At 36.4% G+C, this 12,464-nt stretch overlaps 1 protein-coding gene across 7 annotated transcripts in view; it reads left to right on the top strand.

Moving 5' to 3' along the window:
* LOC123516493 (organic cation transporter protein-like) overlaps nucleotides 1–12,464 on the top strand; it is a 95,421-nt gene that overhangs the window by 64,455 nt on the left and 18,502 nt on the right. For 6 of the 7 annotated variants that reach the window (XM_045275863.1, XM_045275867.1, XM_045275868.1 and 3 more), the window contains exons 9-10: nucleotides 9,609–9,727; nucleotides 10,681–10,788. In XM_045275863.1, coding sequence (XP_045131798.1) covers nucleotides 9,609–9,727; nucleotides 10,681–10,788 — 227 coding nt within the window. Of the gene's footprint in view, nucleotides 1–9,608; nucleotides 9,728–10,449; nucleotides 10,569–10,680; nucleotides 10,789–12,464 lie in introns of those variants that run through there. The other variant, XM_045275870.1, reaches the window with a different exon arrangement.

The following is a 12,464-nucleotide window of genomic DNA, read 5'->3' as shown; positions in this document are numbered from 1 at the left end:
ATTTTTTAGCTTGATTCTATAATATTTTTATTTATTCATTTTCTGTAGATCTCTTTAAAATAACATTTTATTTATTTATTTTTTCTAATATGTATATAGTCAGATATGGTGTTAATAGTCATCTAGCTCTATGTATTTGTATTGCATATGTTTGTGGTTTTATATGAATGGGGAGTTTACTTATTCTCCTTGAAAATATCTCACACAATCACCTCCAGTGTTTTGAAAAAATGTGCTGCAGGCCACTTCATCCAGACTGGCCAAAGAACTCAGCAAAATGTTTATATTGAGCAACAAAGCCAGATAAGCATTCCTGAGATTTTTTTTTTCTTATTCATTTATTTATTTTAGGTAGCTTGTTTAGTTAGGTAGTGGTATCCCAGAGGGGGGATTCAGTGCAGATAGGCATCTTCATAGCCCTATTATCTATTTATACAGTGGACCCCTGAACCCCAAACTCCTTAGACCTCATACAATTTGGACTCCAACCAAAAAATTCAATAATATCATCACAGGTCAACCAAAAACTGGACTTTGACCAGCAAGCCAACACTGGCCTACGGATGTTAAGAAGCATCCGTTGTGCGTCTCTGTTTGTTATGGTTGGGATCAGTCACCCACCGGGTTTATTCCAAATTGCTCTTCAGAAGCTTTGGAAGGTTATGGAGCATTCTAAAGTGCACTATAGATAAGTTATGGCTCACAGTCAGAAGAGATGAATTGCTTAATCCCCTCCTATGTGGGGGGGATAATGTTATGAAAAAGCCTCATACAGGAATCTGCAGTCTCTGCTCTTTCTCCTCTCCTTTCATTCTTAAAGCTGAATTTCTTCTGTAAATAATGGCTACAGAGTCATCAGTGTGCTCTTCTGTAATTGGCCCCTTCAACACATTTTTTATGTAGGAGAGTGAGCTAGCCAAGGGCAACAAAATATTGGAAAAAAAAAGGCCCACTTGAATTTTGGTTCTCTAGAAAATAAGTTGAGGGTTACCTAAAATTAGGGAGGAAATGTCTTGATACCTACCTCTTAAAAGAAGTCAAGTCATAGGAAGATGGAAATACAGAAGCAGGTTGGGAGTTCCAGAGTTTACCTGAGAAAGGTATGAATGATTGAGAGTACTGGTTAACTCTTGCATTAGGGAGTTGGACAGAATAGAGATGAGAGGAAGAAGAAAGCCTTGTGCAGCGAGGCCACAGGAGGAAGGGAGGCATGCAGATAGCAAGATCAATAGAACAGTTAGCATGAAAATAGTGATAAAAGATAAAAAGAGATGCAACATTTCAGCAGTGAGAAAGAGGCTGAAGACAGTCAGTCAGAGAGGTGAGTTGATGAGACAAAAAGCTTTTGATTTCACTCTATGTAATAAAACTGTGTGAGTGGAACCCCCCAAACATGCAAAGATTACTTCATACAGGGGCAGATAAGGCCCTTGTACAGAGTTAGCAGTTAGAGGAGCGAGAAAAACTGGCAGAGACGCCTCAGAACGCCTAACTTCATAGAAGCTGTTTTAGCAAGAGATGAGATGTGAAGTTTCTAGTTGAGATTATGAGTAAAGGACAGACTGAGGATATTCAGTATGGAAGAGGGAGATAGTTGAGTGTCATTGACGAAGAGGTGATAGTTGTCTGGAAGGTTGTGTTGAGTTGATAGCCGCAGGAATTGAGTTTTTGAGGCATTGGAAACTACTAAATTTTCTGTGCCTTAGTCAGAAATCTTTGAAAGATCAGAAGTCAGGCATTGTGCAGTGTCCCTGTGTGATCTGTTGACTTCCTGAAGGGTTAATTGTCTCTGAAAGAATGTGGAAAGATGTAGGGTGATATCATTAGCATAGGAGTAGATAGGGAAAGAAGTTTGGTCAAGATCATTAGTGAATAATAGAAAGAGAGTGGGTGACAGGATAGAACCCTGAGGAACACCACTATTAATAGATTTAGGAGAACAGTGGTTGTCTACCACAGCAGCAATAGAACAGTCGGAAACTTGAGATAAGTTGCAGAGAGAAGGATAGAAACCGTAGGAGAGCAGTTTTGAAAGCAAAGCTTATTGCCAGACTTTATTAAAAACTTTTGATTTGTCTAATGCGACAGCAAAAATTTCACCGAAATCTTTAAAAAAGGATGACCAAGACTCAGTAAGGAAAGCCAGATCACCAGTAGAGCAACCTTGGCAGAAGCCATACTGACAATCAGATAGAAGATTGCGAATTGACATGTTTAAGAATCTTCCTATTGAGGATAGATTAAAAAACTTTAGACAAGCAAGAGATTAAAGCAATAGAAAGGTAGTTTGAGGGATTAGAACGGTCATCTTTTTTAGGGAAAGGCTGAATGTAGGCAAACTTCTAACAATAAGGAAAGGTAGAAGTCGATAGACAAAGTTGAAAGAGTTTAGCCATGCAAGGTGCAAGCATGAAGCACAATTTTTTAGAACAATAGGAGGAACCCCATCAGGTCCATAAGTCTTCTGAGGGTTTAGGCCAGCGAGGGCATGGAAAACATCATTATGAAGAATTTTGTTTGAAGACATGAAATAGTCATAGGGAGGAGGAGAGTGAGGGACAAGCCCTGAATCATCCAAGGTGGAGTTGTTAGCAAAGGTTTGAGAGAAAAGTTCAGCTTTAGAGACAGAAGAGATGGCAGTGGTTCCATTAGGATGAAAAAAAGGAGGGAAAGATGAAGAAATGAAGTTATTGGAGATGTTTTTTGGCCAGATGCCAGAAGTCTCAAGTTTTAGTGGTGGGCGACAGCATGTTTTGGACCTGTTGTTTACATTACAGAATCACTTGTCCGATCGCCAAAACCGAACACGTCAGTGCTGCAATTTGTATTTATTTTATTTTGTAATCGTGCTTCACAGGCTTTATCATTGTGAATATAATTCACAAGTGGAGTTTTGACTCTTGCTTGAATGAGTAAGCCAATTGGATGTTCTTTTAATAATGTATAAAGGCTCCTGGCATGTGTGTGCGTTCGTGTGCATGTACATACGTGTGTTGCAATGAGATGAGGGAGCGGGCCATTTTCTCCACACGCTGAGTAGGCTGCAGGAAGAATTATGGTATTGGAAATAATTGTAACACCTAAGTACTGAGTTCACATCATATGTTTGAAAGGCTGAATTAAATGGTACTTAAGCAACATCATAATGTAATGACTCAACATACAAATCCAGGTCACTATCAGTCAAGTGTCGAGGTTGGATGCTGCCTTACAATACAACATTCATCTTGGAAGCCACACTAGTATTTTTCAGGGTATTTTCTAGGGAAAAAAGTGCGTCTTGTAAGCCGTAAAATACGGTATATATATATATATATATATATATATATATATATATATATATATATATATATATATATATATATATATATATATACAGGCAACCCCCGTTTAACGAAGGTTCACACAACGAAATTTCGCTACAACGAACGTTTCCTTTTACTACCATCTGCTCGTTTAACGAACACCAAACTCGCTTTAACGAAGTTTTATCCAGATAATTTTTTCCAAATTTGAAAGCCCCACCGTATCAGGCAAGCTGACAGGCTTTTGAATACACCAGGAGCTGCTGGTACTACGGCCTGCCTCAGGAGAAATCCTGAGACACCTGTAGAATAAAGATCAAGATCAAGATCAAGCCTGTAGTGGACAACACGCACACCATTCATTCCCCAGTCAAAACATAACAGCGTCAGCAGCAGCTCATCTTCCCTAGCTCACCTTACCACCAAAACATCCTGCAATGTGGCCTAGTGTTCCTAAGAAGACCAGGAAGTCTCTTACTCTCGAAGTGAAGCTGGATATTATTCACAGACACGAGAGAGGCCAGAAAACTAATAACATTGCTCACCACCATCTTGACTCCATCTACTGTCTACTATTTTCAAGTCAGCAGACTGTATTAAGAAGGCTAGCGAGACCATATCTTCTTTGCAAGCTAAAAGAACCACCTGAACTCATGACTCTACAATGGATAAAATGGAAAGCCTTTTGGAAATGTGGTACATAAGTTTTGTTTGCGGTACAATGATGCGCACTTTGTTTACATTCCACAGGTTGCTGGTTAGTGTCTTTCTCGTTTCACTCTCCTTCTCTTCATAAAGTTAAGATCATCAACACTATAAAGTTACGTACATAAATACATTAGTGTACATTATAATGACTTAAATTAATCTACCTAAATGTTTAACTTCATAATTTTTACTTTCATTAAACCTTTTACTGTACTATGGTGCACTCTCGCTTTGCTTACTCTCAATGGAAGTTCAAATCAGGGGTTAAACTTATTATAATCGGTTAAACGAAGTTTCGCAACGAAGTGTTTTTAGGAACGTAACCCCTTCATTAAGCGGGGGTTGCCTATATATATATATATATATATATATATATATATATATATATATATATATATATATATATATATATATACAGTAAGTCCTCGTTATACGATACATATGTGTTCCTGAAAACCTTACCGCAAATCAAATTTACCTTATACTGAACCCATTATAACATGCAATAATAGGGAATGCGTTCCAGCACGTCAAAAGTCACCCCTACAGAAATGAAAATACATGAAAATAACCATTAAAAAAATATATATATATATATAAAGTACTGCGCAAAAGAAATAAACAGAAAATGTTTTTATTTACCTTTCAATCACCATGTATTCTATCAGGTGATGTCCTTCCTGAGGCTAATGGACAGTAGGGATTTCAGCCCTTGCTCATCTTCCGCTGAGTGAGCAGACAAGGATAAGACGTCGTCTTCTTCACCGTCGGAAGCAGATGTGGAAGGGGCAGCTGTAGCAGGGTTGGCACGTTTCAGTGGTTTGAAGAAAGAGAATATTGAGGAAGGGCCAGCTGTAGAACCATCGGCAGCAGATATGGAAGGGCCAGCTGTAGCAGGGTCGGCAGGTGTGACAGGGACGGCATGTCTGACTGGCTTGAAGAACGAGTAGATGGAGAACTGTTTGTTTTTTCTTGTTTTTTCGTCATAGATTTCTTGATAAATCCTGACACTTTTCTCTACTTCATGAGCCACTTTGCTACTCCTGGCAGGATTTGGGTCACATGCCTTCTGGGTTTCCAGAGCTTTTTCGATACCACTGAGACATTGTCTAAGAGTTTTGATGTCCAGGCCATGCACAGGTCTCCCTCCTTTTCTGCCTCCTGTGATACCTTGTCTAGCTCTGTAAGTTTATCATTTGAGATCTTGAACATCATCAACTTCATCAAAACCAGGCCTATGGCACAAATTTACTATATCATTTCTGATTACACTAATGTCATCTTCAACAAAGCCTGGGAAGTCATGCGCGTATTCTGGCCATACTGTATTCCATGCCACGTTCATGGTAGACGTCTTCACTTCGTCCCAAGATGACTTGATGTTATCTAAGGCATGCTTGATGTTATTCGACTTCCACCATTCACTGAGAGTGGGCTTGCTAGGCCCATCTGTGCCCTTTATCAGTTGCTGCATGGTTTGCTGCTGGTAGTAGGCTTTAAATGTTTGCCATAATTATCATGAACATATTTGTGCTTACAATAGACCCTTTAATATTCCATTTATTCATTTAATTAGTAATGCATGTAGGTAATATGTAATGCAGTTAAAAAAAAGGGGAGGGGAAGAGATAAGATGCTCCAAGGGTGGTCAAGTTAAAGTCAGTACTGTGAGTGGTGGGGAGGTGTGGCATGGATGACGTCATCACCCCTGCTCCCCCACACTGGGCCCTTTCGGATGACATGAGTGGATGCCGTATCTTTGAATTTTTCTTACCATATATCAAATCGAGGGTTGTAATTTCCAAATACCGTAACTGTGAATTTACCGGATAAAGAACTACTGTATAACGAGGACTTACTGTGTGTGTGTATATATATATATATATATATATATATATATATATATATATATATATATATATATATATATATATATAATGGGTTATTTTCCTAAAAAATTGTTTGTTAAGCGAATTTTCATTAAGTGGACAATTATAACAAGTTTAACCCCTGACTTGAACTTCCATTGACAGTAAACAAAGCAAGAGTGCATCATAGTAAAAATTATGAAGTTAAACATTTAAGCAGTTTAATTTAAGATTAAGTCATTATAATGTACACTAATGTATGTATGAACATAACTTTATAATGTTGATGATCTTAAATTTATGAAAGGAGGGAGAGTGGAGCGGGAAAGACACTAGCTGGCAACCTGTGGAATATAAACAAAGGGCGCATCATTGTACCACATACAAAACTTATGTACCACATTTCCACAAGGCTTTCCATTTTATTCATTGCAGAGTCACGAGTTCAGGTGGTTCTTTTAACTTGCAAGGAAGATACGGTCTCACCAGCCTTCTTAATAGAGTCTGCTGACTTGAAAATAGTAGAGACACTAGATGGAGTCAAGCCATGGTGGCGAGCAATGCTCTCTCTCTCTCTCTCTCTCTCTCTCTCTCTCTCTCTCTCTCTCTCTCTCTCTCTCTCTCTCTATATATATATATATATATATATATATATATATATATATATATATATATATATATATATATACACACATATATACAGTCAAACCTCGGCTATCGCGACTTCGGCTATCGCGTTTAATTGCTATCGCGCACCCATGAAAAGCTGCTAAAATTTCATTATCACGACCTCAGATGTCTGCTATCGCGTGCCCCACCATGACATCATGGTATATCTAAGCACTCATTGGCCTAAACCGCCTTCCCGCCAAGATCAATTCGGCTATCGCGTTTTTGGTTATGGCGCGGCTATTTCGGCCCCAATTGGGCGCGATAGCCGAGGGTATATATATATATATATATATATATATATATATATATATATATATATATATATATATATATATATATATATATATATATATATATATATATATATATATATATATATATATATATATATATATATATATATATATATATATATATATATATATATATATATATATATATATATATATATATATATATATATATATATATATATATATATATACAGGCAACCCCTGTTTAACGAAGGGGTTACGTTCCTAAAAAATACTTCGTTAAGCAAAACTTCGTTAAACGAACCGATTATAACAAGTTTAACCCCTGATTTGAACTTCCATTGAGAGTAAGCAAAGCGAGAGTGCATCATAGTACAGTAAAAGTTTTAATGAAAGTAAAAATTATGAAGTTAAACATATAGGTAGTTTAATTTAAGTCATTATAATGTACACTAATGTATGTATGTATATAACTTTATAATGTTGATGATCTTAACTTTATGAAGGGAGGAAGAGTGAAACGGGAAAGACACTAACCGGCAACCTGTGGAATGTAAACAAGGTGCGCATCATTGTACTGCATACAAAACTTATGTACCACATTTCCACAAGGCTTTCCATTTTATCCATTGTAGAGTCACAAGTTCAAGTGGTTCTTTTAGCTTGCAAGGAAGATACGGTCTCACCAGCCTTCTTAATAGAGTCTGCTGACTTGAAAATAGAGACAGTATAATATGGAGTCAAGATGATGGCCAGCACTGCTATAGTTTTCTGGCCTCTCTCGTGTCTGTGAATAATATCTAGCTTCATTTGGAGAGTAAGAGACTTCCTGGTCTCCTTACAAACACTAGGCCAATTGCACAGCATTTTAGTGGTAAGTTGAGCTAGGGAAGACAAGCTGCTGCTGAGGCTGTTATGTTTTGACTGGGGAGTGAGTGTTGCACTTGTTGTCCACGATAGGCTTGATCTTGATCTTGATCTTTATTCTATAAGTGTCCCAGGATTTTTCCTGAGGCAGGCCTTAGTACCAGCAGTTCCTGGTGTATTCAAAAGCCTGTCAGCTTGTGTGATATGGTGGGGCTTTCAAATTTGGAAAAAAAAAAATTACCTGGATAAAACTTCGTTAAAGTGAGTTTGGTGTTCCTTAAACGAGCAGATGGTAGTGAAATTAAACCTTCGTTGTAGCGAAATTTCGTTGTGTGAACCTTCGTTAAATGGGGGTTGCCTGTATATATATATATATATATATATATATATATATATATATATATATATATATATATATATATATATATATATATATATATATATATATATATATATATATATATATATATATATATATATATATATATATATATATATATATATATATATATATATATATATATATATATATATATATATATATATATATATATATATATATATATATATATATATATAATTTTGTATGAAATTGCACACATCGCAGTTCCCCCGGTTTGGAGTTTGGCTGTTTTACGCATGTTTACATGAGAGCGTACTTACGGGGCTGTGAGGGAGAGGGAACACTGTGTTTCCCGCAGTGCCAAACTTGGTGCACTGGTGGAAGGTAGTATTTATTTTTTACTCTGAGTTTCTTGTTCTTAGAAAACTGTAGCAAAGAGAAAATCTTCACACAAATTACAACAAGAAGATCTTCGATCTTTAAATGAATAAATCAAGATTGAACCGTGACAGTTTAGATTATAGTAATTAAAAAATGTCTGATTTTATTTTTTAGGATACTATCAAGTTTCTAAATAAAATTTTGTATACCTTTGTGTTTTCTTTCGTACAAAATATTAAAGCAAGGGCTAATTTTGTTTTTAAACAGCACCCCCACTAAGTATAGCTAGGAGCTGCCACTCATTACCATCATCATTATTTCCTTAGTGGAGAGAGAAAGAGACAGCTGCCTCTGAGTCAGGTATCTCCCCACCCCCACCCAGCCTGGATATGGCACCAGGAACCATTTTCTGTTCTCTGGAGTCAAGAGGTTAAGAGGGCAACCAATCTCCTGTGGCTGGCCATTTTTTATTTCTGATCGACTATCCGAAGTGAAAGATGGGGGATAGATGTAACAGGATAATGTTCCGTGGAACACACCGTGTGGCTAAGTTGACCATTAGTACCATAGTTAAAATAAAGATTCTATCAAAAATAACCAATGCTGGTAAAGGATCTTTTTTAGTGTTAATCAAAAACTCCAAGACTGGAATCAAAACTAGTTGGGACTGCAAGGTCTGTTGAGCCCTGTATGTCTATATAATTTTGTAACTCTCTCTCACCACCATCTATGTTTGCTATAAAACTTGCCACCAAATAATAATATAAATTTTAATTCAGTTATTATTTACTTGGGTAAGAATCTGAGGTCTTTTAATTAGATTAAAGTTATTTACATTATTTCCTATGTAGAAAATCATTTTGGATGTCAGCCAATTTGGTCCTGAAACAGCCTTCTAGAATGCATTGTGTTCAAGAAACGAGAGTCCACTTTGTATTTATTCTGTTGGTGATGGTGATAACTGTCTTTATTTTATTTTATTTTTCATATTTTGTGTCTGTAAAGTATTTTCTTTATTTTTTTGTATATTTATTTTTTCATCAACTTAGTTTGAAGGTTAACTATGAAGAGTACCTCAATCTTTGAGTTTCTTGTAGTTTTGATTTGGTTGGTTTAGTGAGTTTTTTTTTTTTTTTTTTTTTTTTTTTTTTTTTTAATATGTGATCAGCAGGGAAGTATTGCTTAATATTAACTTTTGTATTCTCCTCAGGACAGCAACAACACTTGTATACTATGGATTGTCTCTTAATGCTACATCATTCAGCAATGGCAAAGAAGACTTTGGGCCATTTATCGATTTTATCTTTTCTGCTTTGATGGAGTTTCCAGGTATTTTGATAGGTTTATTTATACCTTAATATTTATATAAAACATTACTCTTTTTCCATTTCAATATTTTAATATATATTTTTATAGGCTTGTAATTCTATGTTTGAAGCTGATGTTGCTTTTTTAAGTTATGCCTCCCAAGTGGCCAATGAGTTCCAGTGCAAGTTCTTGCAATAAGGTTGAACAATGTAGAATACCAATAACACCTTAAAGAAGGTAGAAATTGTTAGAGTGTGCAAAAGTGTTGAGTGAATTACACTCCCTGACACATAAGTTATGCATTGGTGAGTGTTATGAACACTTGATATTTTCAGTTGATATGAAATGTTTTCTTTATGCTGTTTTCTCTTCAGGTTGCTTTATCGACAGCTCTGTAATACAGAAATATTTTTGCATTTGGTATTGTACATTTTAGCTTGAAAATTTATCTTTGACAGGAGTCATGAAACTTAACCTCTTCTTTGCCATAAGTTATGTGTTTTGTTATACAAGAATTTGCTATAAAAGCAATTCAAATGAAATCTAACTCATATCACCTATTTTATTCCGAGCATACTGTAGGAAATTGTAGGAGTGAAATCTTAATTGATATAGATGAATGATAAATAATAATCATTTGTGATATACACCTTTTATTATTTCATGTAATATTACGTGTGTAAACCAGCAGGTATGTAATCAACATCCTGAAGCAGTATCTGAGTTGAGTATTACTATTTCAGAAAATAGCACTTAACCAGTCATTAAGGGAAGATGAATATGTAGATGGCCCATGCACTGACTGTGCAGATGAGCTTAGTCTTGGCTAACCTAACTGATGCCAAAGCTATGCACGCCAACTGTAAGAAATCACCGTAGTAGATCTGAAATCTTATACTATATAACAAATTAAGAGTTGCCTACATTATAAAATAAGTCATTTGCATTACTGAATTTGTGATTTTTCATTTCAGGTTACACACTAGCATGGCTTGGCATGAATTATATGGGCCGTAAAACCTCATTGGCTCTCTCTATGACTTTTGCAGGAATTTTATGCTCTGGAGCAGGTTTTTCTCAAGGTGAGGCTTAATGTAGGAAAAATAAATGCTTAAATTTAAAACTTTGTTTGCAGACTTATCTTGTCTTGTTGGTATTTTTCTATATATTTGTACTGTACTTGCTGTATCCACAAAGGTATTGAATATAAACATTATGAATTATAGTAAAACTACAATATTTGATGACTCATAAGATCTTATGAAGCCAAAGTTTGGTATTGAGACAGTGCTTGGTGGCAACAGAGGCTCTAAAATCAAACCCCAGACATCTTCACATATGTAAACAAAGTCTGTATAAACAAAGTGATAGTGCTATACCACAAAACAACTCTTTCTTTCCAGGTACCAATATATATATATATATATATATATATATATATATATATATATATATATATATATATATATATATATATATACAGTAAAGTCCCGGGTTACAGCGGTCTCGAGTTATGTCAAACTCGTAGTTACGTCAGTCCACTATAAGGCAATTTAAGATTAGAAAAATTGAAAATTTATAAATCGTAAAGTGCGGGATTTATTGTTATTGTTGGTGGTTGCCCTCCACACCGCCCGCCTCACGCTTGAATACAATAACACCCTGCCTCACTTCCACCACACCGTCGCCCCTGGCAAGAGTGTTATCCTACTTCTGCGTTTACTGACTCAAGTTCTTAGTATCTTGCTCAATGGCACCAAAGAGAAAACTTTTTAGTGACAGCAGTGATGCTAAGAAAAGGAAAACCATTACGCTACAAGAAAAAAGAGGACATAATTAAAAGACATGAGAAGGGAGGCAGCAGCTGTGTGTGAGGGAGGGAAGAAGAAAATGGGAAGCCCGTTACCATGACAACGGCGAGGTTGATGACCTTGAGGGCTCGCAACCCATCACAACAATAACAACTCCGGAGCCTTCACCTGGGCCACATGACACTCGCAGCTGACTTGCACCGTCTGCGCCTGTCTGCTGATCCCTATTGCCCTTTCCTATTGCATTTCCTGCCCCGCTGCCCACACTTCTACTCCCACCCCACTGCACTACGCTCCCAGCTGTCCACCCTGGGCGTCACAACATTCGACCTGCCCACCCTTCTGGCGGCCTCAGGCGTCCACCCCTTTCTGCAACCTGCAGTCCTTCGCATTCGTGGCCCTAATCAACAACAAAAACAAGCTTGTGTTTCATATTCCTACATACTTGTAAATAATATAACAATATAACCTTTAACTTACTTGAATGACCAGAAACAATGATTGGTTGAAAACTCCATAATATGCTTTGAAATGTACGGAAACTCGAGTTACGTACAAAATCGATTTACGTCATGTTTCAGGAACGTAACTCTGACATAAACCGAGACCTTACTGTATATATATATATATATATATATATATATATATATATATATATATATATATATATATATATATATATATACATAATAGGTCATACTTACTGATAATTTACATAGAATGACACTAGTCAGGAAGAATTTGTTAACCCCTTCGCGCCGGATGTTAAAAAAGCCCACCTGTATGATATACGGGTGGTAGTGCCATGCGTCCAAGTGCGGGAAACTCATGCAAGCTTGTCATACTTGTCGTCTTTGTGTATTATGCTGCTATTTTTTAGTCACTATATCGCCTTCGAAGAGGAAAGTGGACGCTTCTCTCTTCGGAGAAAAAGAGAGAGAGAGAGA

This window comes from Portunus trituberculatus, chromosome 41, assembly GCF_017591435.1.
Source record: "Portunus trituberculatus isolate SZX2019 chromosome 41, ASM1759143v1, whole genome shotgun sequence".
Classification (NCBI taxonomy): Eukaryota; Metazoa; Arthropoda; class Malacostraca; order Decapoda; family Portunidae; genus Portunus; species Portunus trituberculatus.
The sequence above is the reverse complement of the archived record's forward strand: the minus strand, read 5'-3'. Positions and strand labels throughout refer to the sequence as shown.